We start from the raw sequence: 27,362 nt of genomic DNA on the forward strand, positions 1-27,362 counted from the left end.
GTTGTGTAGGTAGTGTTGTGCCTCTGGTGATTAAGGGAGAGGGGGTTTTTTGTTTATGTGTGTTTATGTACGTGTGCTTTATGCCTCTGCTAGGACCGCACCTCAAAGAGATAAGAAATCCTTCTGACAAACAAAGCAGCAGCAGCAGCTGTCTCTTGGATGGCTAAGATAAAGAATGAGCAAATGTCAGAGCTAATACAATCCAATTAGTTTTCAGGCATTTCCCCATTCTCCCCTTTCCCTCCCTTCCAAAGAAAGAGTAAGTAATGAAGTCCCTGCTGAGCACGGCCAAGGTGGTGGTGGCATTTGCCTGGCCGTCTTGTTCCTCATGCTGTACTGCACAGCTTAGCTATGCACGCAGAAGAGCTGCTGTGGGCCCTGCGGTTGTCCTCCTACCCAAGGGTAAAACAATTATTTGTTAGTTAAGATCTGTTCATGACAAATTTCTGCTGCTTGTTTTCACAAGACTCAGTAAAGACAATCCCTGTGTCATCAGTCAGTTCTGGCCTCCGTGTGCTCTCATGTCCTCCGCAGGCAGATCTTCTTTTTCTTATTCTTTTCCACTAGCCGCTGAGGAGGCTGGAGGTGACCAAAGCTGAAGAAGGTTTTTGTCACCCTTACCTCTCCAGAAAGTCAGCTGCCCGGTAAAAGGCAGCAGTATGGAGAGATAAGATTTTTTCATGCATAAGAAAGTAATAGTAAAAGAAGGCTTTACCCTTTACCCATGAGGAGTGACTAACTAGGAGAAGGGCATGGCAGAGTAATCCTGTAATCCTCTCCAGATTTCTACTGGGAGGCATTTTGTCCTAAAGATCAGCACAGTCATAGAAATAATGCACAGTAATCAGTCTCATCTTCCCCCAGCCCCCATCCTTGCTCCTGGCTATTAGCAAATTAACAAAATCTTCCCAAGGTTTTGCATGAGACTTACTATGTCATTACTTAAAAAAAAAAAAGAAAGAAAGAAAGAAAGAAAAAAGGCTAATCTCTGCCTCGCTTCTTATCATTCCCTATCTTCACCCCCTTTATTATTACCAATGAGTCATACTTCACCTTTTCCTTAGTCTACATCTCCCACATTCACTCTTCTACCGGCTTTCCTGCCAACCCTTGCTCCTGGAGTGAATTCTCTGCTCCTTTGCATGAGAAATTTCAGTTTCCAAAACCATATTTTAAATTCAGGTCTTACACAGGGTTGCATCCTGTTGTCCCAAAAATAAACATGGCCCTTATTTCCTCCCTACATGAGCACTGCTGATAAAAATGGAGATGTTGCCCCTCTTTTTTTTAAAAGTTTATTACTATGTATACTGACAAGGCATTGGTAAAGGTATGTTCAAGCTGATTAACTGATTCAGTACAAACACCACATTTTATGGAAAAAAAAGTATTTGTGATAGATATGCACAAAACATAAATGCTGAATTCCTGGGGGCAGATGCTAATTTTGGTTTTGCAGCTTGTCTCATAATTTAGATGTGGGTTTTTATCCTGGTAGTGAGCTTCAAAGGGGGGAAAAATCATGGAACAAACTGTTGCTTTAATCACAGTTAGACTTGCTGCTAAAACTTAATTTGCAAGAACATTTGCTGCAGTGTGAGAGCAACACTGTAACATGGGAAAATAAAACAAATGTACTTTTCTGGGAATAAAGTGAAATCAAGGAAAAAACCAATGCTGGTGAGGAAGTAAAGGCCGTGAATCAACAGCCTCCAAAAGCAGCTGAACTACTGTTAGTAATGCTAACAGCATCTGCAAAATCCATAGGAACAGAGCCAGTTTCAGAGAACATGAGAATAGTTCTCCGAATGCATCTCTGAGTCTGCTGGGGGATTCAGCTAACTTCATGATAGTCATTAAGTAGGAAAATCAGTTGTCACTCATCATTAAATACCTATAGCATTACCTACTAAATTAGTGTGAGATGGATCAAATGACGTTGAGAATATTTCAAGTTTTTTGTCATCATGCATTTGTACTGTTTTAAAAGTGTGCTGAAGCAGGGAACGTGTGTTCGTGAAGTTCTCTTCATAGCATTAGTTTGGGATATTCCTCATCTTTTAGGCTGAAATTGGGCATTTGAAGGTTATTTGTGAAATTCTGTCTTCCAAGTGAGTGAATATATACCTTTCATTTTAAAGGCATGTTGCAGAGAAACTGTGACTACCTTTGGGATACTGTTAGAACAAGTGTAGTGTAGTGGATGTCTGCTCACGTGTATGGTCCTAATAGAGCAAAAGTACTTGGAGTCTGATGCAATAAGTTCTGCTGCTCTGTGTTTCTTCACGATGCCGATAATCATGAACGCCTCACTAGTGCGAATGGGAACAGTAGTGATTTAAGCCTCAAGTTACACAGTTCTTCCTTTACTTCTGTATATCAAGCTTGGTCATAAGATGACCATTCTCCCATCATACGACTTGGGATGTTGTGCTGCGTACGCTAGACAGCTGGAGTGGGAGCTTCAGCCTCCTAAATCCTGCCTGGGAAATACATTCTTGTCTAGAAGTAGTACTCCATACAAATAGGAGTTTACATCTACAGAGTTAATTTTCAAGGAGCTGATCTGATGATGATAATTATTTGGCTACAGTATTTTTTTGGTCAGATCAGTTTCCTATCCTAGCCATTTATGCTGCCGCCACAAAGGGATGGAAATCTGTGGCCAGGGATGTGGGGAATTGAGAGTCCCACGTCTGACAGCAGCCATCTCTTTGCTTGGCTTAAAAGGACTGGGAAAATGCACTTTTAGTGGCTGATGTCTTCAGCACCAACCAAGCTAATTTTATTTGGGCAATTAATAGGTCCCAGAGGACTTAATATGAGCCTGGTGCCAGCTAGTCTGAGACTTACTTGTGTTCACTTATGTCTCACTAAACATGTGAGAAATTCCAGTGATCAGTTAAGAGACTGCTGAACTGATCAGATCTGAGACACTAACTCAGTTGGCCCTTGCTTGCTCCAAGATACAGAGGCCTAATTTTTCACAATTAACCATTACTGAATGTTTTGTTCACACAGGCAAAACTGTGTGCTTTGTTTTTCCTGTTGCCCTCAATCTGATTTTCAGAAATGTCCAGAGCATATTAGCTCCATTTTTCCAAACAAAACAATAGCATGAGGAGGTTCAGTCAAATCAGTTAAAACTCAGGGGAGAGTTTTTAACTGATTGCAATGTCCTAACATGGAAAGTGGCAGGCAACCGTAGTATTTCTGCTTCTGGGCTGTCGTGTTCATAGCACATCAGTCTTTGTTCTGTTGAGTTGGAGATGATCCTGTGATACAAATCTAGAAAGCATCTCACAGATTGTTTTACACAGAAAACGAAAAGAGTGGTAGATCTGTTGAAGACACGGGTTTGTATTGTTAGGATAGTCACCGGCTTTCTAGGCTGGGAACACCACTCATCCCAGAGATGAGGGTACGTATCCTTCCAGCCTACAGATCACATCAGCATTTGGTTTCCTCCCATTTGTCATTACTTAGGGTAGAAGCAGTGTTTCATGTCTCTAGAGGACTTCTTAACCTTGGCAGGCTGTGGAGGAATTGTACCTAAGCTTTCTTTACCTGTTTGTGTGGGACCCTTGTAGCTAAAGATACAGGGAAAATACGGGACCCTTCATTTGTGTTCAGTCCTACTATTCCCTGCTCCTCAAAATCAGCACCAGAATATGAAAAATGAGGACTCTCAGCTGGGGCTTGCACAGCTGCTGATGTCTGAAAGGCTTTGGGGTTGTATCCTGTGTTGAATACAGCCCCCTTAAGGGTGCAAGCCAAAGTTAGGCAGTTCATAATGAACAAGGAAACTGTGCTTAATGGTCTTCCATGTGCCTAAGCTTCCCTGAGAAGAAAATATATGGATTTCTTCCAGAGAAATGTAGGACCTCATTTCATTTTAAATGTTTTATAAAGATATAATGACTACTGTTGAATGCTTTCAGGATGCGTATGTTACGTGATGTGCTTCAAAAGCAGTTGAAGTTGGCTTTCTGTGAACAATGATGCAGCTCTGGAGAAGGTAGTTTTGGCATGTACCTTTGAAATGAAATGAATTCTGCTGCCTAGTGCACCCCTGAGTTTTATTATTTAGAAATAATGATGTATGCGCTACTCTCAAAGGTAATTTTTGTCTCCCTTTGAAAAGTTTCCATGCTTAACTGTCTCTTTCTGGGGCAATTAAGCCAATCTTGTAGACAGCAGCCTCCTTCTTTCGGCACTGTATGACTCATGCTATCATGGCTGCTCATCTCAGGTGCAGAATCTTGTGAAATGCATTTTTGACTATCTAAAGGTATGACATCCACTGATTTTGCCTTATCTGCTATGACAGTAATATCTTCTCAAAATGCCAGCAAGTTGGTTAAGCAATACTTCCCAGCCCTACAGCCCCTACTTCCATAGATTAATCAAATTGTTTGTTTAGCAGGTTCTTTAGTTACCTCCTTAAAATAGTTCCTCTGGGCTTCTTCATACCCAATATCGAATATACTAATCTGCAGTTTCATGTTAGATTTTTTTTTTAAAAGGAAAAATTGACGTTTCACTCTTTTTTGTATCCTCAGGACTCTTAAAAAACTTATAGAAAATATAATGCTAGCTTTGCCAGTTTCAGTGTTGGTGATTATTACTTGTGAAATATGTTGCTTTGTTTACTTCTAAGCAGAATTTTTACATTTATACACACACACATAGACGTTTGCATCATTGCTCTGTCTACATTGCAGAATTCACCTCAAGTAAGGCAAAAACTCAGTCTTTCTTTATAAGTACACAAACCACATAGTGCATAGCAGTTAATTTATCTCATCCCCAGCGCAAACCCCTTATGTTTTTTCTTAGTCACGCTTTTCTATTTCATGGCCCTGTTACGTCCTGAAAATACACATGAGAAAACCTTTAATGATGTTGGTTTTGTTTATTGACACATTATTTGGTAGGAGTTCTCCAGATAATGTAGAGGATAAGCCCTGTCCTGAAGCTTGTAATATAGTTCTCAGAAATTTGCTAACTAGTTTGTTATGAACAGAAGCCAATGAGTAATGGAGAAATGTTTTGCAGGTTATGCCTCCTTGTCCAGGATGCCTATGGTATGTTCAGTGAAGTGCAGTTGCAGTCCCTGACTTTTGCAGATGACGTTGAGCAGTATTGCAGGAGATGGGAAGGAAAATTCTGCTGCTTAGCTGGAATGAAAATTTTGCAAAGAACTACAAGAGGAAGGTGAGAACAATTCATGGGAGAATGTATTGCGTGCTGTGGCAGGCAGAGGTGATCTGCCTTTTTATTCATTTCTGTGATCAATATTCTCTGGAACAACTGAATCTGGCTTTGTTCAATTAAGTGTCCTCATCGCCATTTTTGGGACATCCAATAGTAGTACTTCAGCCAACCATATTCCAAAATAAGCATAAATAAGCTAACACACAAATACACACTTAGCAGAGAAATGAATAGAGAAGAATTACCATACGCAATATTTCATATAAAACATGAGTGTTTTCTTCCTTTTCAGTAGATTCAAAGACTTCAAAACATTAGTTCACCTCACTTTCATTGCAGAACTGTTTACTACAGTATGTTTTTCTACAGTGCTTCCCAGTATGTGTTGAAGTTTCACGCACAGACTTTCCCTTAGTATATGAGAGCTTAATTCAGTTAAGTCTATATGGTTTTGGAAGCACAGTTTAAGTTTCTTTAAAAAAAAAATAAATATCTTGCAAATCATAAAGCCATTCTATTTTGGAATAAGAATGTCCACAGTTTTATAGAAAAATCCGCCCAGATAAGTAACAAATTGACTTACCGTACCTCTCAGATTTTGCTTATTTTGTGATTCCTTTTACATTCTTTGAATAAAATAAAATATCTTTAATGAAGACAAAAAAATTAAACAGATCAAGTATCTTATGGAGTATCTTTCTAAGGCAAGTGATACAGTGTTCACGTGGGGACCTATAAAAATATGATTAGATTGGTTCAATTCTCAACATAATTTATTCCTACAAGTATCCGATCTAGATAAGCCTTTGCTGTTAGAATGGCTGTGATATTTCTGCTGACACTTCTTTTTCCTTTTGAAAAATGCTGTTTCATCAAAACCAGAATGTTTCATGGAAACATTATCTATTTTGGAGAGAACTTGGTTGGGAAGATTTTTTCAGGTCCAGAGGGAGTGAATATTCTTTCTCTCATTCTTATTTCATGAAAACTTTCAGAAAGTCTCATTTTTGTTTCATATTGGAACAAAAACAAATTTCAAAGCCTTGAAATGTTTAGCAAAATGGAATTGTTGTTTTCCAGCCAGCCCTATTCAGTATGCTTTTCTTTTTATGTACTTGCAGTGTTAATTTTCAGATCCTTTAGATTTCAAGCCTACTTGCATTTTTATGGATCTTTAATAACAAACAAGTCTTCTTATTTAATTATTTTGTTGGCTTTTTTTTCAAGATACATTTTTTCCAAACAAATTAAATAATAGCTTTGGAATTCTGGACACAAATGAAGTTTTACAACTGGCTGCTGGTGTTTCCAGTACTCTGCCTAGCTAATAAGAGACAGACTTCTTCTAATGTAAATTCTGTTTCAAAGCACCAGTAACTTACTTCTGGCTATTCTGAGGACGATTAGAAGACACACTACTGAAAATGCTGGTGGTTCAGCTGGAGCTGTGCTGGTGGTAACCCTGCTAGGAAACATTAAAAGAAAAAGGCTAGTGTAGCTTCAGGGACAGTGCAGTGGTTAAAACGTGATTTCATTGTACAAGATGGGTGGGTGGGGGAATTGTTCAGGGATTTATTTTTTTCTTAATTGTTTTAGCCTAAGTTCTGCTTTATAACTTGTTATTACTTTTAAGTGTTGGGACACATTTTGTGTCATTCTAGGTGTGATGGAAACCACAGTAAAGCCATAGCTGAAATGAATATAAGGGAGTACTTATTCACACAGAGCATAATTAGACTGTAGAACTCATTGCCACGGGATAAATGGGTTTCCACAGCCAGGGGTATATCCAAGCACATGATGGGATATGCCTGTGAGTGCCCAACCTTGGCTTGCAGCACATGAGTGAATAAGAACTATGTGGTCTGCCCTGCAAGAAAGACTGCTGCCTTTTTTTTTTGAGAACACCAATTACTTTTTGGAAGGAGGTGGCTTTTAAACTGTTTGTTTCCTGGAGTCTGACAGTGGCTTTTAAAATGGATAAAAGGGAATAAAATGTAGGAAATATGAGGGAAAAGTCATGACTTTTTTTTTGTGCCTTTGAAGCACATGATCTGGAGAAAGCCAGGAATGGCTAATAAGATCCCATGTGTCCATGTTGTCCCACAGTCACATGGATTGTAATCTTTCTTATAGAGACAGAGTGCTCCCTCAGTACCTCCATGAGACAGAGGAGATTTTCGTTTAAGAGATGCAAGAGATTCTCAAGCTTTTTGCATCAGTGGACCAATGTTAACGTTACTGTTCAAAAAATTTCCCAGGCCATCATCCATCCTCATCATCAAGTATTTAATTTAAAGTACTATTTAACATCATTCTAGTAAATTAATTATGTAAGCTGAAGTTACATTTCAAGGACTAAAACCCTATAATAAAGAGTATTTTACATCCAAGCAAAAACGCGGCTGTAAACCTGACTTGATGTTTGGAATGGACCTGCACTGTAAGATGTGCTAAAGAAACTAAACCCGTTTCTTCTCCTGGTAAGAAAACACTTGTGTTCCAAAAGAAAAGTGGGATGAGAACTTTCACAACCGTGTTCTGTCTTGATGAAGATCAACCCTGTGAAAAATTAGAATTATAGTAATTTTACATTGAGAGAAACACTGTTAATGTTTAATATTGTTTTTGAATACCCATGTGCTTTAACAAGTACTAGGGTCTCGTACTAGGTCATTTGAAGGTCTTTCATTGAAATAGGTGATTTTCAGAATAAGTCCCATACCCAACATGAAACGTACTTCCCAAAACAATCCCTGCAAGAAATCTTTCCCTTTGTACTCCAGTAGAGGAGGTGGTGTTTCTCTTTGCAGTCCAGTTTCTGGCAGTCCTGTAAGACAGGTGGGCATGGCTGAGTCACGGCAAAGTTGCCATGGCTTGTTCAGTGTCTTACTTCCAGCAGTTCTTCTAGTCTGTTCATGAGGCTGTTGAAGAAGGTAGGAACCAGTGTTGTAGCAGATGAATTAACAGCACAAATGTGGTTCAGTATCTGTTTCTTGACACCTTTTCTCTTCACCCTCTCATTCATACTTGGTCTCCTAGCCTTTCCTACAACTGTTCCCTGAAGTGCACGCTTAGTATCAGTGAAAAAGAAAGACATGGTGGTTTAAAGAGAGAAGGCTGAAAAATGTTCATTGATCTGCCACTGGTGGTGTTGGCTCCTTAGAGATGTATGTTCTCTCCCTTGTCCTCCCACTACCTCAGATGTCAGTCTTATAAATTCAGCCCCTTGAGAAGGAGGAAGCGAGATTTTGACGGTGTACTGCTGGAGGCAGGAATATAGGTTGAGAATCTATATGCAGGACAACTAACACGTAACCCCCCCTATTTTAATAGATCCCAGGCATGTTTCAGGTATGTCTGGTATAACCAGTAACTAGATGGATGCAATTAGATGCAGGGACTGAGCACTCACTAAAATGCCTCAGGAATAACTTCTAAATTGTCATCGTCTGCTGCTTCCTACCAGAAATTAATTTCAATGAGCTGGGATAAACTTTGTAGTTGGATATCTGTCTTTGTTGACAAAAATATTACGTTTTTATCCCTGACTGGAGTTCTACACAGAATAATAATTTGGATTTTGACAATTTGTGTTTTTCACCTGATTTGCCAAGCACCGAGTTGTTTCACTGCTGAGTATAGCAGACTGACCTGCCTCGCCTATTTATGCTTTCTTATAAGGTAGAAATATGAAGAGTTTCTATTCAGCGGAACAGAAAGATGACACCAATTTAAAAATGGAGGGAGGAAGAAGAAATGCTCTTACGTAATACATAATTAACGCAGGGTGTCAGTATGAATTTTGACCCTAAATTGAAAAAATGCTTAACAAGTTTCAAAAGAAGATGCAACTGTTGCATGGACAGTGCTAAAATCCACACCTACGTTGGACAGGATAAAACACTTTGAAGGATATATCAACTCATAAGCTTTGGCACTTGACCCTACTTTTAATTCATGGCAGGCTGTACTATCTGTTGCATTTTCATCTAAAGTAAGTAGACTCTGAATATTGAGTTCATCTTATGTTTCCCTGAGAAATTTCTGTTTTCAAAAGTTGGTTCTGTCATTTGTCATTTTAAACTTTCAAATGTTAGGCACTGAAATGTGAAATCTCCCTCTATTTGTCTGTAGTGTTGGTGACTATTGTGCCTGAGGGTTTTCTTTCTTCTTTTTTTTCTACTTATTTAAGTCCCATACTTCTCTGGCCTCTATCTCTCTCCTTCTTCCTCTACTCTTCACTGTATACTTTCTCTTCTTTTTGCTTTACACTCAGAGAAGAGGATGGCCGCTAACTGCTACACAAGAAAGTGTTTCAACTGCTGGACGTTGACAGGAAATGTAATAGTAAGAACTCTCCACCGAGCAAAGAAGTCATAACTTCCTTCCTTTGGTTTTCCCTCCTCCAAAAAGACTGCCATCTAAAAGAGCCACCCACGTCTCTGAGGTTTTGAGGTCCTGAAACACTTCAGTAATTGCTGTGGTTAAAAGTTGAGTTCTATTTAAAGCATAATTTCAGTAATCACACTGAAGTTTTGAATATTTGCATTACTTCTTTATTATTTTTGATGACTGCTTATGTATCAGAAATTAACTTTTCCTGAGTTTTGTCCTCTTTAACAAGCACGGACTGCTGCTTGTATCTTCAGTGCTTCTGTCATGAATCTGTTTAGTAACCAGCATTGGAGAATAACATAGGCGTATCCATATTGAATCAAAAGTACTTTTATATTATAATTTCAGGGTTTTAATGTAGTATGTGTAATTTGTAATGTACTATAGAAAATTGAGTTATTCAAGTGTGTCCATAAGTTATTCAACAAAATAATTTCATATATCCAAACAAAACTTAGGGGAAAAAAGCCAGCAACCCTTCCTCCCTGTTTGTATTTTGACTGAGATGCTGGTTTAGTAGGCTCAGATTTTTACTTTATGATTTTGTTGCTTTTATTACTCAAGTCTGAGAAAATATGGTGTTGCATAGCTTGTGCACTGCAAGATCTTAATAGGTCAGTTAAAGGGAGAGCTAGCCTACAGTATCAGCTTTATATTTGGATTGCTTGTCTTTTGCTAGTTGAAGCTTATGCAGTCTAGGTCATTATTACTGAATTTCTTTTTAGTTTTGTGCAAGGAGATGTTTCACAGAGGGCTAGGAACTGCTTTATTTTTGAGTTCTTCGTAACTGAGACTGATACTGCCAAAAGAAAACTGTTTCAGTTTAGACTACAACTGGGAGAGAAGGAGAGGAGGAAACAGAAGTGCCAAGTCTTGAGTCCCCAAAGCAAAGCTGTGGAAGACGTTGGAGGAGAATCCTAGCACATTTCTTCTTGTCTCCTACTGTAAAGCTTACATAGTCTTTCTTCTTTTCCTAGTTGTGGGCATTGTTTTCCTTCTACTTTCTTTGATATTGCTGATATTTTCTCCCTGTAGTAATTTTCCCCTGAACCAGTGGTATGATAATTAAAATTTTTAAATCCCCCAAACTATAAGCTCTAATGTTAGGAGTTGAATCAGGCATGTCACACGCAAAGTTCTTGGTCTGGCACTGTAGGTGAAACTTCATGCTTGTGAGAGAAATAAACAAAATCTTCTTATTAAGTTATGAAATAAGTTGTCAGATCAGAGTCAGTGAAATACAGTTTTGAAACATCAAAATTTGAAGTTTTTTGACTTCTGTAATGTGGATTAGAGTAATGAGGATCAGAGTAAATGTGATGATGCTGTCGATACTGGTTTACCACTGTACTGGGTGTCTAAATATAATTACATTTTTTCTCTTTATTTGTATGTTTTTATCAAAAAATCATAGAGCAAACGTGTGTGCATGTGTGCAGATATGAATGTATGCCATTTGACTGCAGTGGAGGGCAAAACAAGCCAGGAAGATTAGAAGCAGAAGGTGACTTCTGTCTCTTGCCGAGCTCTGAAACTGAGAAGGAAGGTGGTTAGGTGAGCAAATGAAAGCAGGTTCTTCTGTACAGGGCAGCACAGTCATCAGCTCTGGCAAGAATTGTGGGGAGGGAAAAGTAAATGCTAGTTTATTAGTATCACTCACTATCTTCCAGTAGTTTTTCTATGGAGTAGTTTAAGATGATTTGTTAAATAGGTCAGGATTAATTTCTGCATGTATATTTTGCATTTTCTTAGGCATGTATTTAGCCTGTTTAACAGTATTAAATCTTTAAAAGTCTCCGATTGCTGTCTGGGTACACAGCAGGCAGTTTGCATTTATGGATACAGAGAAAAGATGTACTAAAGTTCAGCAAGGAAAGTTTAAGTTGAGACGGATTCCTTTTGAGCACATTGGATAGTAAAAACAATTAAGGACACTGAAAAGAATTATTTTGCGTATTACATGTATATACATGCACACACATATATATAGAAGTATCATTATATAAGCGAAGCTTGAAGATGCAGATTTAGAGAAGAGTACCGCTGTGTAGAGGACTGCCTGTCCATACTTCTGTGGAAGTCTATACTATAACACTCCATTGGAGTAACTGATGGCTTCACTGTGGTGGTGATAAAGAGTGGACATCTACATATTCAGTATGGGACAAAAAGTTTTTTACCAAACATAGATTTCAGTCTGGCACGGAAAGTAGGGGGTTGAGTCTGCCATTTAGAATCTGATAGATGATTTCTGTCCTTCTCCTGGTATGGATCCAGTCTTCTTTTCTTTTTTTCCAAAGAAAAATTGTAGAATATTACAATAGAGTCCTTGTCTCTGAAGTAAAAAAAGCGTTAGTCAAAATACTTTACATGTTCTTTTTTTATCCTTAAGCCTGTTTCTTCTCACTTTTTACTCTACTTTTCCTTTTTTAGAAGTCTGTCCTTTTATGATCAAATTATTTAATTATTTTTTTAAAAGCAATAAGTAATTACACTCACAGAGCAAAATTTTAAAGTTTTTATTTTGTCTTCTGTAGCCAGAGAGGCTCTTTGTGCACATGGGAGCTAACCATGTCCCTTCACTGTAGCACAGAGCCAGCTGTTCATCCCTTGTCCTGACTCTATAACTGAAGAAGGATACACATATTGGATAAAATAAACCCATTGTTCAAGTCGGATTGAAGTGGGATTTGAGTGTGGCTGGGGCAATAAAGAGAATGAACTTTATTCTTTCTGTGACGATAGTGATTTTCTACAGAGGAGAACACAATGTCTTGCCATTTCTCCACTGTCATTGCCCGCACTTCATTCCCCCTTCTGCTAAGTCGAAGTCCATAAGAGTAAAGAGGGAGTTAACCTTCTGGAGGCGTAGAAATGGGTGGAGCAAGAGGGGAGCTCCTCACGGGACACTGACTGATACGGTGACAGCTCCAGGAGAGGACGTCCTGTTGGTAGACAAGGATCCAAATCCTTTGGGTGGCAGGTGTCACTGCCCTTTGCCTGACTGGTGTCAAAGCAAAGGATGGGGCCAAGGCGTTCAGGAGATGCTCTCTACACAATGCTGCTCCTCTGCCTGTTTGTAAACAAATACTGTCATTTACTAATAATTAAGTGCTCCTAGTTCAAGCAGTAGGTGTCCTTCTCCAAAAGGACACAAGTAGTAGAAGAAAATGTCTTAGATATTCTGATGTGGGGCAGCAAGCTGGAAGAGAGCTAAAGGAGAAGGGACAACTTCCTGTGCCCTGTGCAAACTTAAAAATACAGACGAGGGATCAATGTAAGCTCTGTGTGGAGAGGTGATTATATCTGCACTGCAACAACATAGCTTAGTTGCTCTAAGGTGGCAAGTACGCGATCTCTGTGTACGCACACGCAGAGTTTGTGGTATGCTCATACCCATGCTTTGTCCTTGCCGTCATGCTGCGTGTTGTGTGAGGAAGGCCACTTGTGTAACTGCCCGAGTTGTACGGGAGGCTGTGCTCTCTTTTTGTAACTCTCCTTTTTCATGTCCCAGTTAGCAAGACCAGTTTGTTCCTCTGGGCATTGGCCCTCCTGTGACCGTAGAGAGGATATCATTCCGTATGATACAAGACAGAAAATCTCGCCCCAGCCAAGGATTCAAGAAGTGGTCATTTGCTGTAAAGTCTCTTTAATACCTAAGAAGTGTTGCTTTGTATGTTGTAATGTTCTCACTGTTAGTTGTAATGTTCTCACTGTTAAAAACAAAACACAAACCAAAAGAAGCCCAGCCTCTGAGCACAGCCTTCTCCTTTTACAGACTTGGCGATGATGCCATATAAGTGAGGAAGTTCATTTCTGTAGAAGAGCAGCACATTTGTGTTTCTGGTCTGTTCATTAGCACAGAGAACATGACTACAGGTAGCGACATCATTTTTTTAATCTGCCAGCTTGTTACCTGAATCGTGAACCACAAGCTTTATTCCACAAGAACCACTCTGAGATTTGTCTCCATAAAACTTCTTACAGTGCTGGTCCAAAGGTGTCACTGTTAACACTGAATCATGGATGATACCTGGCGCTTTATGAAGAAACGTGGGAAGAAGTTCACTGCCTGTAGACACCCAAAGTCTAAGCACTTCAGGATCCAGAGAATGACTAGGGAAATAGAGAAATAGATAAGCAGAAGTGAGCTAAAAGCAGAACTTTAAAAGGAAAGTTTCTGTGACCCCTTGAAGAGAAGCAGCATATTGCAGTGTGCTTCAGCCCTGTGCCAGAGTATGCTGTTTCCTTCTAAACAGTTGAGTTCAGAAGCTAATATTACTTTTAGCAAGGTTTGGACTTCATTTTTTAGAGCTGTTTCAGAAATGGTGGCTTTCTTAATTGGAGGAACAGATAACTTGTTCTTGGAGGCAGTGTGGGGTTAAAATCCAGATCTCTGCTTCGACTACACAGAACAGAGAACTAGGACAAGATAACTGGGAGCTTTAACTCAAAAATGCATGCCTCCAAGTTGGTTATCTGTAGCTATTTCCCCTCCCTCAGCTGTTTTCTTGGCCTCTCCCTCAGATGTTCCTGCCTGTCCAGCAAGGATGCCATATCAGCTGACAAGGCAGCCACTGAACTGCTGCACATGACAGCTTTGCTTGCTAAATATGCTTTACCTTTATATGCTGGGCTGTTAATTTTATATTTGTTCTAAATTAAAAGTGGGAAGTGTGCGAAATAAATAAATACAAATCATAACTAAATGAGCAGCTGCGTAGGAAGGAGACCATCCTCAGCACATGTACTTAAGATAACAAAATCTTGTCTGTTTCTCCATATCTGATAATTGCTGACTTTCCTGAAAGCAGTTACAATCAGCTGTTAGAGAAAAGCAAGAAATAAAAACGTTAGAAGCAAAACTTTTTTTTTAAATCTATCAGTTAAAATAGTTAAAAGCTCTTTTTTAAAAGAAGTTGTACTGGTATCTGTGTCCTTCCCAAGCTAGCATTTACCCCAGTTCCCCTGAATTTTATCATGTAGCAGGCTGTTCATGGCAAAGGATTAAATACGACTTGCTTGTCACTGAATGTGATACATCCCTCCCTCCCTCCCTCTCCACCCTGCAGCAGAAACGATGGAGATTTAATTAGACCAAATCAAAACCAGCTTCCAGAAAACAAATATGATTTAAAATTGTTTTCATAATCATGCAATGGTTTAAATTATATTTCTTAATGAATCTTTTTAATATAACATATAACACTGGAAAACATTTTAAACCTGATTTTATTGGTCTTTTTGAAGGGCGTTAGGACTTTTTAGTTTGATAGACAGCCTGTGGCCTCCAGTAGTGCCTGTAAAAGTTGCTGGACAAAGTCAAGCCTCTGAAATGGTAAGTCTTGTTATTATGGAAATGTATTTTTTCACTCACAACTACTATTTTTGTTGGTAGTGAATCATGTTTACTTTGGGAATCAGATTCTTTCCCTCTCTTTAGCTACTGAGTTTTGTTTTACTGGTTCTGGCAACCTCCTAGGCTAACCTGAAGCCCTCTGGATCAGCAGCACCTTTCCAAAATGATACAATTAGCCCCTTATTAATCCTCTAGAGCTAGAATGGTAGGATGTCCAGACAAATTACTCCTCTCCTCTCCTCTCCTTGCAGGAGGAAAGAGATATTAGATAGCATGGAGCCAGCTGAGAAATCTATATACAAGGATATTAACTCATTCTTTTGAAGTACTTTTCAGTCTTAGATTTGAAAGCACTTTTCTGAAGATTAACTTCTGTGAAGCCAGACTCACTGCTGGAATTGGGTCTCTTACTAGTTAGGATGACTTTGACTGATACTTGTCGAAGGATGAACACAAAAATAATCTTCTAAAAAGTAATGCATGTAACTGTGATTTTAGGGGGTGGGGAGGTATTAAAATGGATTTAAAGTGTGTTACTGTATATTTGCAAATCTAAAATTGCATCTTAATTTTCCTTTAATTAGCTTCTGTATTTGAAAAGGAGTTCTGTCATATCAAGTGTCATTTTGGTGATACAAGGTCATTTGAGAAGCTTCTGGGTAGCCGAGTACTTGTGCTGTCCTGCTGTTCTTGTCCTGCTGTTCTTGTATAGGCTGTTCTTTGGGGAAGAAGTTTGTGGTATTAAAAATTTGTGTAAGAGCCTGGGGGAGTCAATCAGGATGCAAGTTCTAGAAAAGAAGAAAAAGCTGGAAATAAACAAGTTTCAAAGCCAGAGGGCATTAAAGGTGGATATTACTAGTTATTTCTAAAGTCTGAGAATCTTTTCTCTCCAATGTACAGTGTTCTTTGCATTTTGCCAGGGTTTATGTTGAAGAATAAAAAGTTCACTCCTTGATTATATATAAAACCAAGACTGAAACTGAGTGAAATGGCTGTTCTCACCTTGACTTTCCTTTTCATCCAGACGTTTTGGAAGTCTGAGGGGAATGCGTTGTTTTGTGCATTAAAATATTATGGACAACAGAATGAGAGTATCCATGGATGGAGCAAAGCTCTTAAATGTTGTTAGCGTTGTTATGACTCTCATTTGTTCTTCATTTTCTCTATTTTATTAGCAATCTAAAAATGGAGGAAACTTTCCATAATCATGCACTTTACACTTCTGTCATGGGTTTGAAATACTAATTCATTCCATGGAGGATCACAACTTGCATTCTCCTGCTGCAGGTTTTTGGCTGAGTGGGTTTTTTTCAGTTGAGATACAATTTTCTTGACACAAACTGTATAGTTTTATGCACAGTTTTATGGAAGCAGTTTTATACATAGGTACATAAATAATATTGCCAGCATGCTGATAATGTTGTTCGGAAGACATCTGTGGAACTGATTTCTTTTGAGCCATATGTACATTCAAATACCTTCTTTAGTGCTGTCAGAGGCAAACAGAATTTGGGTATCAACTTCTTTTGCTTTTTTTTTTTTCCCTTATGCAGATTTTTTTTAATGGGTGGGCAGCTGTCTTTAATACATTCATATTTCTTTTATTAAATGAAATGCTTTATTAACAACAAACATCGCTAGAAGAATATTTTACCATATCCACAATAAAAATTATTTTCTAGCATTGTCTTTTTTTTCCTGAGAAGCCTTTCTAGCTTGGGACCTCTTTAAGTGGTGATTGATAAAGTTGTTACGTCATGGTACTTTATAAGGGGGGAAAGAAAAATCTGGCATAACACAAAAAGAGCAGTTCTTGTAGCTGTTGCATTCCTGTTCTTCATTATCTCCTTGTGCTGTCCTGGATTTAATTTGGCAGCTTTAAAAGTTCAGCAGCTGTTTACTATCACAAAAACCCACCCACATGCAAAAGTCCCCAAATTTCAGAAAGGTTACGGATGTTAAAATAAAAGAGTAATCAGGGCACTTCTACCATGTAATAAAAAAATGTAAAACCACCAACAAACACCTTGAAATAGTCGCAGCGTTTGCCAAGTGTGCCAAATCATGAGATGTTTTTGTGATGAGGGTCAATGTCAGATTATGGAAAGAATGATATGCACATGCTGATTTCACTTATAACTTGTGAATGTTGGTTTATTAACTCAACTTCTACTTCAGAGAGTCGTTGGTGTTAACCATATAATTTTGTTTCCCCATCCCTCTTAAAATGTAAATAGTATGGTTCGTTTTGGCTATTACTATAAAACCCAACTGGCCAAATTAAAGTGCTTTTTTTAAGGTCACATATCTTTTCCTTACTTTTTAATAGATGACAACTAATCTTCCTCCTCCCAGCTTCTGTTATATTCTTACTACTCAGTCTGGTGAGATACATGTGGAAGTGGATGAGGAAGAACAGATTTCTAATTTGTACCAGCCACCAGCTGTTCATGGTCTAAAGGAAATTCTTCAGGTAATCTGCTTTACAAGTCAGATAACCAATACTTTGTTCCACTGGATTTCTGGTATCATGTTTGTCTCATTCCCTTTTTTTGTGCTATTTTCAGATCAGTGGTTGTAATGAACGTTGTAGCTTTTGGGCGCAAGTGCTGTATCTAAGGCTGCAGGTAATCTTTTTATTTAGCAATGAATTCAACATAAAATCAACATAATGTTTATGTGAAGAAGCCGGCATTTATCTTGTTTAGGGGAAAACCCAAAACCTTCCTGGATGATCTTCAAGAGTTGTATAAGCAGAATTATCACCAGGTCTAGAAAGTGAATTATTTCTGGATAAATTGCTATCTAACCAGAGATAATAGTGCACCCTGGTAAGGGAGCTTGCAGGAATTCCATTGAGACTTGATTTATAGCTAAATGCTATCCTTAGATACATAGTGAAAAGTTCCTAGTCAGCTGAGTGTCTGGAGACAGAATTTAACAGATGATGGTTATATAAAAATACAGTTTTGCTTTTTGCATGTGAATGTGTGGACTGTTTTTGTTGACTTCAGTAGAAGCCCCTCAGGCAAATTTGGCTTTTATGGTCCCGTTAGTAGAAAGGAGGAACTCTTGAGGTAAATACATCTGCCATCCATACTATGTTGGAAACCTTATAAATATGTTTTATTTATTTGTTTCTGAATGATGCTACAGTTTTCTTTCAAAATGTTGCTAACTCCCTCAGTAGTTAAAGGAATTTTTTGTTGCTGATTTATTTATTTTTTCCTGGCGACTGGATCCTCAGTACAGCCAGCACTGAATTCTGGTGGAGAATAATTTGCAATTGTCCATCAGCTCCACAAGAAACAAAGTGTGAATCAAAGCATATGAACCAAAGACAAAGAAATTCCAGAATGGCCAGCAAAATAGCTGGAGATGCTTCCCACCAGTGTGAGACATAAATTTAATTTAGGTCTTGCCCTTTTGCTTCAAAAGCCAATGAGTTATGATTTGATTTTTAGGCAGGGAATGCTTTTAACTCCCAAGATGAGGGGTATTGCTTGTGTTTTCTCCATGCTAAGTGAGAATTTAACAGAGTATTTGTAAACGTGAAATTAGGGCTAGCTTGAAGGGGTCTTTAGGGTGCTAACAGAAGGAAGGACACATACATGCCTAAACTTCTATTTCCAAGAAACCTGTTCTACTAAAAAATAAAATAAAATTACAGACTAGTGGTATCCTAGCCAAACATTTTTGTATTCAGGAATGTCTACATCTGAGATGCTGTGGGTCATCAGTATTCTTGTGTAGAAGCACTTCATCACTAAAAAAGATGAAGCATGCAAGAACAGATGTGATTTTGAAGAATGGAAGTTTGTCTAGCAGAAACAAAGGTCTGTGATTTGTTCTTGCTACTAGGAGGTTTTTTAGCTGTTTTTTTAATGGCTATTCACTTACTGAACTGTAAGCACTAAATTTTCGTAAGTGAGCAACATGAGTGCTCATAAATTTTTTTGAAAGTAATGTTGGAAAAGCAATAGAAGATATTCTTCTGCATAACTTCTGGATGACTGCTGGATAATGCTTCTGGATAATGGCTCTAGGAATGTAAAGGTATTTACCTGCTCTTGGTGTATTGCTTGCCTAATCCTGCCAGAAGGTGGTCACAAACAGCAGCTTGTTTACTACAGTTGCCTTTGCCAAGAGGACATATCCTTCACATGCAAAATCATCAAGTCATACTAAGTGAGGAAGGGACTATGATTTGGTTTATTTTGTAGATTTATTATTATTAGATAATCTGCTAAGTGAGCTAATTCAAATGTACTTTAAAAAATAGTATTTATTCTATGTAGCTACAGTATTCTGAGATACTTCACTTGTGTGAAGGAGGAATGGAAATATGCTTTTATTATTCCTCAGAATCTGTACTGTGGTACAGAAGGAATATGAGGAAATATATTCCATCTGTGGTTAAGGAGCTGTCCTTCCTTATAACTCAATCCTGCTGCTATTTGTCTGTTGTGTCCTCTCTGTTCAGAACAAATTGTCACACATAGCAAGATGATGATTTTATACTAACTTGTGATTTTTGCTGTTATTATTATTTACTTTTTGGATGATTCTTCTGAAAGCCAGCTTTTAATGTGTTAGTAATTCTCACGGGACAGCTGTAAAAAATCTTTCTTTGAAGCTGTCCTAATGCTATCTACGCAGAGGAGGTACTCAAACGTATGTAGTTACTATGCAAAGAAATATCATCAATGCAATAGGCAGCATATATTGTATTAAGGCATAACCATAATATCTGAATTATGAATTTTCCCAGTCAGTATTTACAATTACTGCATTTCCTCCAAGAGCTGCTAGCATGAAAAAAAAGCTGATTTTAGTGTGGTTAACAGTTTCAAGGTTTGAATTCAACCAAAGACAAAAAGTTGGGGTTCTCATTGCATTACCTTAGGCTAGAGACATGCAACTTTGAGAATAAAATACTTACATGATACGTGTCTCTCCAATCATTGTAGAATTTAATTTTCATTTAAATGTTTTAAGTATGAATTTTTAATCAGCAGACTAATTAAAAATAGTAACAAAAACTTTTTAAATTAAGAAAGTAATTTAATCTTAGTGAAATATTTTAAAATATTAGAATCTTAAAATTCACAAGTTGCTTGGACTGGTAAATGTGAAATATGCTTTATTATTAAACCCATTTTTTCTAAAGCCTGGGAAAATTCACATACACAGATATTATAAAAGCTGTGTTTTTTAAAAAAAACAAAAACAGAAGAGCACCAATCGTCAAATTGTAATCCATCTGATTTTGTTAGAGACCCTGGAATAGGCACTGATGTGTATGTAACGTCTGTACTGTTCATCATCCCAGTGTCAAAAATTTAAAAAACTACTGATTTTGTGATAATTATTTTCAGATATGAAGGCTGAGATGAAATGTAGCTATTTTGGTTGTGACGTTGGTAGCTGTGATATACCGTAACTTAGTCACACCTTTATACCAATCTTAGGCAGAAAACTTACATTGTCATTGCAGATTTCTCTGTCTCTTACTTATGTGTTGTCTACTTCCCTATTTCTATGCATCATTCACATATTTAGAGATGTTTGTTCAACTGAAAGAAAAAACTCCAGCTTTGTAACACTCTACTTTGTAACTTGCAGTAGCTATTAATCAAGGACTGGATAGTAGCTATTAAACAAGGACTGGTGCTCTTGGGAATCAGATACCAGTACATGGAAAATTTGCTCATGGAGGAATAATATTAGTACTAGCAATAGCCTTTCTTTTTTTTTTTAAGGCAAAAGTTATATAAGTCTTTGTTCATAAAAACAGCCAATTAACTTTTTCTATATATATCATATCTATGATATAAGTATATAATACAGATTATATACAGTATGTACTATACAGTATATAGTAATTTTTAAATAAAATATATTTTCAAATCCCTTTTACAGTTCAAGTGAATTTTGATAAAGTATGATAGTTGGTAGAGATAGAGCCAAGATTCCAGAGGGTCAACCTCAGAAGGTTAATTTAAGGTAGAGATGTTGGTGTCTGCAGTAATGAATAATGAAAAATTCCAATAAAGCTTTGATTCATTATCCTGTACAAGCCCTAAATGTAATAATTTCTGACAGTTTTATTAGTTATTGAAATATTAGAGTGTTATTTTAGTCTTTCCTTCTACTAAAAATTAACAACTCAATTCCAATTTTGTGGGGTTTTGTTTTGGTTTTTTTTTTGAAATTGTAGGCAAAACACAGTGTTCCTATAAATCAAAGAGAGATTTCGTTGTTTGTGACTGACTCTACATTGCAAAATGTGGTTCATATGATTCCAAAAGTTGTTGCTGTGTCAGTCGCTGCATCTTGTGTTCTCAGTACGGAAATCACAGAAGCTCTCAGTGTTGCCTCGCGACTCGTCTTCTTCAAGGATGTGCTGTGGGGAAATGGTAAGCTTTATGTGTGGTTTTAAAGCAGTTGAGATCAAACTGAAATAGCATCCTAATCTCTGACACTGCAATACGTGACCTACAGAGACTTTCATTCTCAGATGAAGGTGAGACATTCTAAGTTTGGGAAGAATTTGAAAGGGGTTGTAATTATAGCTTTCCCATAACGTTTGTTTTTTACATTTTTGGCTTAATCTCCAAAGTAAAGGAGAGATTCGGTGATCTTACTGTACGTCCACCAATATTTCTGTCAGTCTTCCCTGATGGCTGTTGAATCTAATGACCAGTGTCAATCAAATTTACTTGCTGATAGAAGACTCAAAGACTCGCAGTTGGACTAGATGATCGTTGTAGGTCCCTTCCAACTGAAATAGTCTATTCTATTAAGCAACTTGGTTTCATTTGTTTTGATATTCTTGCAGAAACTTGTTTTATTGAGTTTACTACCTCTATAAGGAGTAAGAGGGTGCATCTAGAGACTTGCATGTCCCTTGGTCACTTTCAAAATGTAAGTGGACTGCAAGCACGAACCTTTGTAAATGGCTGTGTGTCCTGAAGCAAAAATCTCTGCTTTGGAGAATGAAGCATTGCATGCACCTACTCTTTGTAATCTTTGAAACAAAGTAAGACCACCTGAAGGGGTGCCCAAGCTTATTACCAGGGCATAGACAGTAACAATGTGTTTGCAGGGAGTGCGGTATGATGAGGTTAGAGTGGAATTGGACTCTCTTCTGCCATGTTCGAATTTTTAAAACATGTTTTTTGCCTGGCAGTTGCAAAATGTAATGAGAGCATGATACACGTATCACTGAAAGCAAGGTATTTTGTCATTGAGAAAACCTGATGGAGTCTATCCATCTGTTTAAGTAGCTGGCAGCTGTCGTTGTCTTTATTGGCCATGACAATTAACATGGTCACCTTTTTCCTTGTTACTGTACTGAGTTGAAATGTCTTTGTTGGCAGGTAGGATTATTTGTGTTGAACGTACTGTTCTCTTATTACAAAAGCCTCTTTTGTACTCGGCTGCCGGTGCTGACCTCAGTGAGCTGACTGGCCCTGTCAGACTCGATGAGCTGGATTCTACAACACAGGCCAACTCCATTTGTGCTGTAAAAGGTTTGTATAGCCTTTCCTGAAATGAAGGTGGTTAATTATTTCTGCCCACTTCAATCTTCTAGGTCTTTGTACTGATTTCTTGCACAAACAGCATGGAGGGATAAGAAAGCACAGTATTCCTGTGGGTCATTACGATATTTATGTTTTTATAGTTCTTTGTGGGCTCTGTTTGCCATTTGCTGGCCATGCTCTGCTGCCACTCACTCATACTTCAGAATAAATGTTTGATGCACAATCTGTTTTATTATATTCCTCCCTTCACCATCTTCTTTCAGGCAGGGGCCTTCTGTTCACACCAGGCTTGTTGAGCTGGTGACAGTAAGGTATACTAATATTTTTTAGGCAGATGGATAAGATACATTAGCCAGATCCTGAATGGTAGGGGTTAGTGTCTGATTTCCCTGGAGCTTTTCTGCAATGGGGCAATTTAATATTTCACCATAGTCATTTAGCGTAAGTTGGCTAATATTTGCTCACCAGCCACTTTGGATCATTGCTTTGTCTAATATTTCAGTCATACCACTAACCATGCAGAAACATTTCTTACAATGTATTTTCTAACAGTTCCTAATCATGCAGAAACATTTCCTATTTGTGTATTTTCTAATGCTTTGCCCAGTCAGCTTCTTAAACCTCCCAGTTTTAGAGTGCCTATAGGGAAAAGTCCTTAAAAGCCCAGTAACTCTTGGCTTTTAAAGACAATTTCCTTTCTTAATCTAACTCTTATGCTTCTGGTAGCCCTTGCAGAAAATTCTTGATACTGTTTTACATTTACACCTTCAAGTATTCACTGGAGCACTTGAAATGAGCTTTAAAATAAGAGCAAATAATGGTTACAAATGAATCCTTCCAGCTACAATGCGATGCACTGAAAAGACAGTTTGAAACCACGCAAAGCTGTTACTAAACATACCTTCTCTTATGGTAGAGCCACAAGTTAGCAGTGCCTCTGTGATTAATATATAAGCACCTTGCAGTGAACACTAACACTGCATAATGAAAACCAAGCACAACTAGAGGCACTTCACTCAAAGCCTTGGTTGTTATGTACAACTCACATCGATATTGTGAGTTACTTGAAAGGTATTTCTGTCACTGGGTGTGAAATACTTTTTGGCTTTTTTTAAACCTCTCCAATACTTATGCTAAGCATTATCACTTCTCCATTCTTAATTTTATAACGAGGTATGAGAAGTGCCTGTCTTCTTTTGTCCCATTGATAGTGTATGTAGTAGGATAAAGCAAAAGCTCTTTTTCCAGTGGAGCAAAGAAAATACACTTTTGTGATCTACTGTGTAAACAAGTACTTACTTTATACACATGGGAGGTGTCACGCTTTCCCTCTTCTGTATTACAGGTGGAAGAATGGCAAAAGGAGAAATTAATCTTGCAACCTTGTCTTGCTTCATCTGAAATTTGTCCAGGGTAGCTGTTATCAGTATGTTCCCACACACTTGGACCAATATAGAATATAAAGTGTCATCTTTATACCTATGCTAAAGCTTTATATAGATGACAACTCTCACTTTTATGTGTAACTAAAATTATTTAATAGCATTTAAGATATATATCCAGTGTTTTGGGATTTGGTTAGTTATTGCCTACATCTTTCTACTGAAGAACTGAAACTAATAGCATTAACCCTACTTTGTTAGTGGGAGAATATGTATTTGATAGGGTAGCCCATAAGGAAAATTTATCCCCCCTAAAGTTCACTCACTGTCTCTGTCTCTTAACTGAGAGAGTTGTTAGTCTGGCTTGCGCGATGAGAAGCAATATTACCTCGTTCATTCTTTTTCTTTGTGCCCTCCTTTCACTTCCTGTACTTTTGGTCACCTGCGTATGCTGTTCGTGGGCCTCCTCTCAGCTAACACTCAAAAAGGCTGCAAAGGTTTTACTCTTCTCCTTCTTGAGGTAGTGCTCCTTCCTGCTCCTTTGCGGTCATGGCTGCTCCTCCGCAGTCGTGGCTGCTCCTCCTGGCTCAGGGATTCTGCAGGCTCAACCTTCCCTAGAAAAACTTCTTTTTAACCAGTGAAAAATGCAGGGGATCGTTCAAGTCCCCATCCACAGATACAGCAATTGGTCACAGTGTCAGAGCCTCCAGGTGTGCCGGGACTGGGGAGGGACAAAGGCGATGCTGCCTGCTGGGTTTTAGGCAGATCGATCATTTTTTGGAAGGTGTATAAATAGGGTAAGTTAGGTTGGAAGGAACCTCTGAAGTTCCTCCAGTCCTAACTTCTGCTCAAGGCTGGGCCCTGAGCAACCTGGTACAGCTCTATAGCTGGCCCAGCTTTAAAAGAACAATGTGGCAATCCAAGCAGATCCACCAAGTTTGTCAGAAATCCTTGTTTCAGAGAGGTCCAGTCATACCAGCTCCAGGATGGAGTGTGTTGCTCTTCAACAGATGCATGAACGCCTGAGGTTGCTTTCTACTGGAAAGTTTATTGCTCTTCTAAAGATGAGTCTGTGGTTCTCACCTGTGAGTCCAGAGTTAATAGATTTATTTTCTTAAGACTATGCATTGCAAAGTAATTTCTAACCTTTTTTTGGTGTAGAGTAGCAGTCAGGATGACTTAAATGTTGGCAGTTCATACTGCACAGAACTGTTTTTCCTCTTAACCATGCTTATGAGCAAATTCTAGTTAGTCCAATATTACTTGATTAATGATATTTGCCCAGTGTATAACTCACCACCAGTGACTGAATTTTGACATGGGGTGTTTTCATACCCAACACCCTTACTCAGGGGTGTTTTTTTCCCCAGGTTCCGTCTTAACAGTATGAACAAGATGGGGTCAATCAGCTTACCTAGGTTTCTCTTTTTGATTGAACTTTTCCCCTTCCTATCCATTAATCAGGGTAACTGATTGGAAAAAACCCATACACATTCATTTTTTTGAACGTTTCAACCAGAATGTTACTTTTAATGCGCAGCCCTTCTTTGCATTCCTCACCAGAGGCCTGTTTTTCCAGGTGTCATCCTATTATCAGTCTCTTCTTAATGATGTCAGCCACAACCGATAAAAATAGACTAGAGGTAAAAATTGAATTTTGGCTATGTGCATTTCCATTTAAAAGCAGGATCTTGGGAAAATATCCAGAAGGTTTGTGAACATCAAGCAAAATCCAGAGTCTTGACAAAGATGTTGTGGTGGGTTGGCCCTGGCTGGATGCCAGGTGCCCACCAAAGCTGCTCCATCAGTCCCCTCCTCAGCTGGACAGGGGAGAGAAAATATAACAAAAAGGTCGTGGGTCAAGATAAGGACAGGGAGAGATCACTCAGCAATTACCATCACGGGCAAAACAGACTTGACTTGGGGAAAATTAATTTAATTTATTACCAATCATACCAGAGTAGGGTCATGAGAAATAAAACCAAATCTTAAAAACACCTTCCCCCCACCAATCCCTCCTTCCTGGGCTCAACTCCACTCCCGATTTTCTCTACCTCTTCCCTGCCAGCAGTGCAGGGGGACAGGGAATGGGTGTTGGGGTCAGTTCATCACACCTTGTCTCTGCCGCTCCTTCCTCCTAAGGGGGAGGATTCCTCACACTCCTCCCCTGCTCCAGCATGGGGTCCTTCCCACAGGAGACAGTTCTCTGTGAACTTCTCCAACATGGGTCCTTCCCACGGGCTGCAGTTCTTCACGAACTGCTCCAGCGTGGGTCCCTTCTATGGGCTGCAGTCCTTCAGGCACAGACTGCTCCAGCGTGGGTCCCCCACGGGGTCACAAGTCCTGCCAGAAAACCTGCTCCAGCGTGGGCTCCTCTCTCCACAGATCCGCAGGTCCTGCCAGGAGCCTGCTCCAGTGTGGGCTTCCCACAGGGTCACAGCCTCCTTCGGGCACCCACCTGCTCCGGCGTGGGGTCCTCCCCGGGCTGCAGGTGGAGATCTGCTCCACCGTGGACCTCCCTGGGCTGCAGGGGGACAGCCTGCCTCACCAGGGTCTTCCCCACCATGGGCTGCAGGGGAATCTCTGCGCCGGCGCCTGGAGCATCTCCTCCCCCTCCTTCTTCACTGACCTGGGTGTCCGCAGGCTTGTTTCTCTCACATGTTCTCACTCCTCTCTCTCTCCAGCTGCAATTGCTGTTACACAGTAACTTTTTTCCTCTTCTTAAATCTGTTATCCCAGAGGCACTACAGCCATTGCTGATGGGCTTGGCCTTGGCCAGTGGTGGGTCTGTGTTGGAGCCGGCTGGCACTGGCTCTGTCAGACATGGAGGAAGCTTCCAGCAGCTTCTCGCAGAAGCCACCCCTGTAGCCCTTCTGCTACCAAAACTTTGCCACACAAACCTAATACAGATGTGCTGCAGTTTCAGCAGCTTAAACTTGAGAAATGACTTTGCATGCAGGATGCACAAGGCTGTCACTAGATTATTGCATCTGCTGCTGCCTTCACTTGTTTTTGTTCTGACTTCAGTGATCTCTGGTGGTTTTCTCGAGGGAACTCTATGTTGTCATCAAAATAAACCTCTCCACTAGACATAATCTCGTCAGTGTGATCCTGATTCATTTCCTTCACATGTACTTGTATTAGTTGCACACTGGCACCCTGCAGCTGCAATACAGCGCACAACTGGGGGAAAGTTAAAAGGCTTAGGAGAGAAACAGATCTGTCAGAAGAGGGGATTTTTTTTGTTTTTAAAATGACTTTTTAACAAAAAAGGAAACATATTCAGCAAACTAATCGGTAGCTTTCTTTTCCATGAACAAGGGAAACATGCCCACGCTGTGGCAGAAAGCATCTTACCTTGTAGTAGCAAGTGCTGATGGGAAACTCTCAATTTACAAAAACTGAAGAATCAAAGTTATTCCTGTAACAGTCCAAGGGGTTAAATGCACAGAATTGCTT

General features: G+C 39.0%; 1 protein-coding gene across 2 annotated transcripts in view; it reads left to right on the forward strand.

The window, feature by feature from the left end:
• The window catches only part of SPIDR (scaffold protein involved in DNA repair), a 209,157-nt gene that overhangs the window by 175,173 nt on the left and 6,622 nt on the right, over window positions 1–27,362 (forward strand). The window contains exons 11-16 of one of the 2 annotated variants that reach the window (XM_049827826.1): window positions 5,059–5,217; window positions 14,866–14,953; window positions 17,304–17,447; window positions 17,542–17,601; window positions 21,195–21,393; window positions 22,357–22,509. In XM_049827826.1, the coding sequence (XP_049683783.1) occupies window positions 5,059–5,217; window positions 14,866–14,953; window positions 17,304–17,447; window positions 17,542–17,601; window positions 21,195–21,393; window positions 22,357–22,509 (803 nt within the window). The remainder of the gene's footprint in view (window positions 1–5,058; window positions 5,218–14,865; window positions 14,954–17,303; window positions 17,448–17,541; window positions 17,602–21,194; window positions 21,394–22,356; window positions 22,510–27,362) is intronic. The other variant, XM_049827836.1, reaches the window with a different exon arrangement.

Source organism: Accipiter gentilis, chromosome 2, assembly GCF_929443795.1.
Source record: "Accipiter gentilis chromosome 2, bAccGen1.1, whole genome shotgun sequence".
NCBI classification, from domain to species: domain Eukaryota; kingdom Metazoa; phylum Chordata; class Aves; order Accipitriformes; family Accipitridae; genus Astur; species Astur gentilis.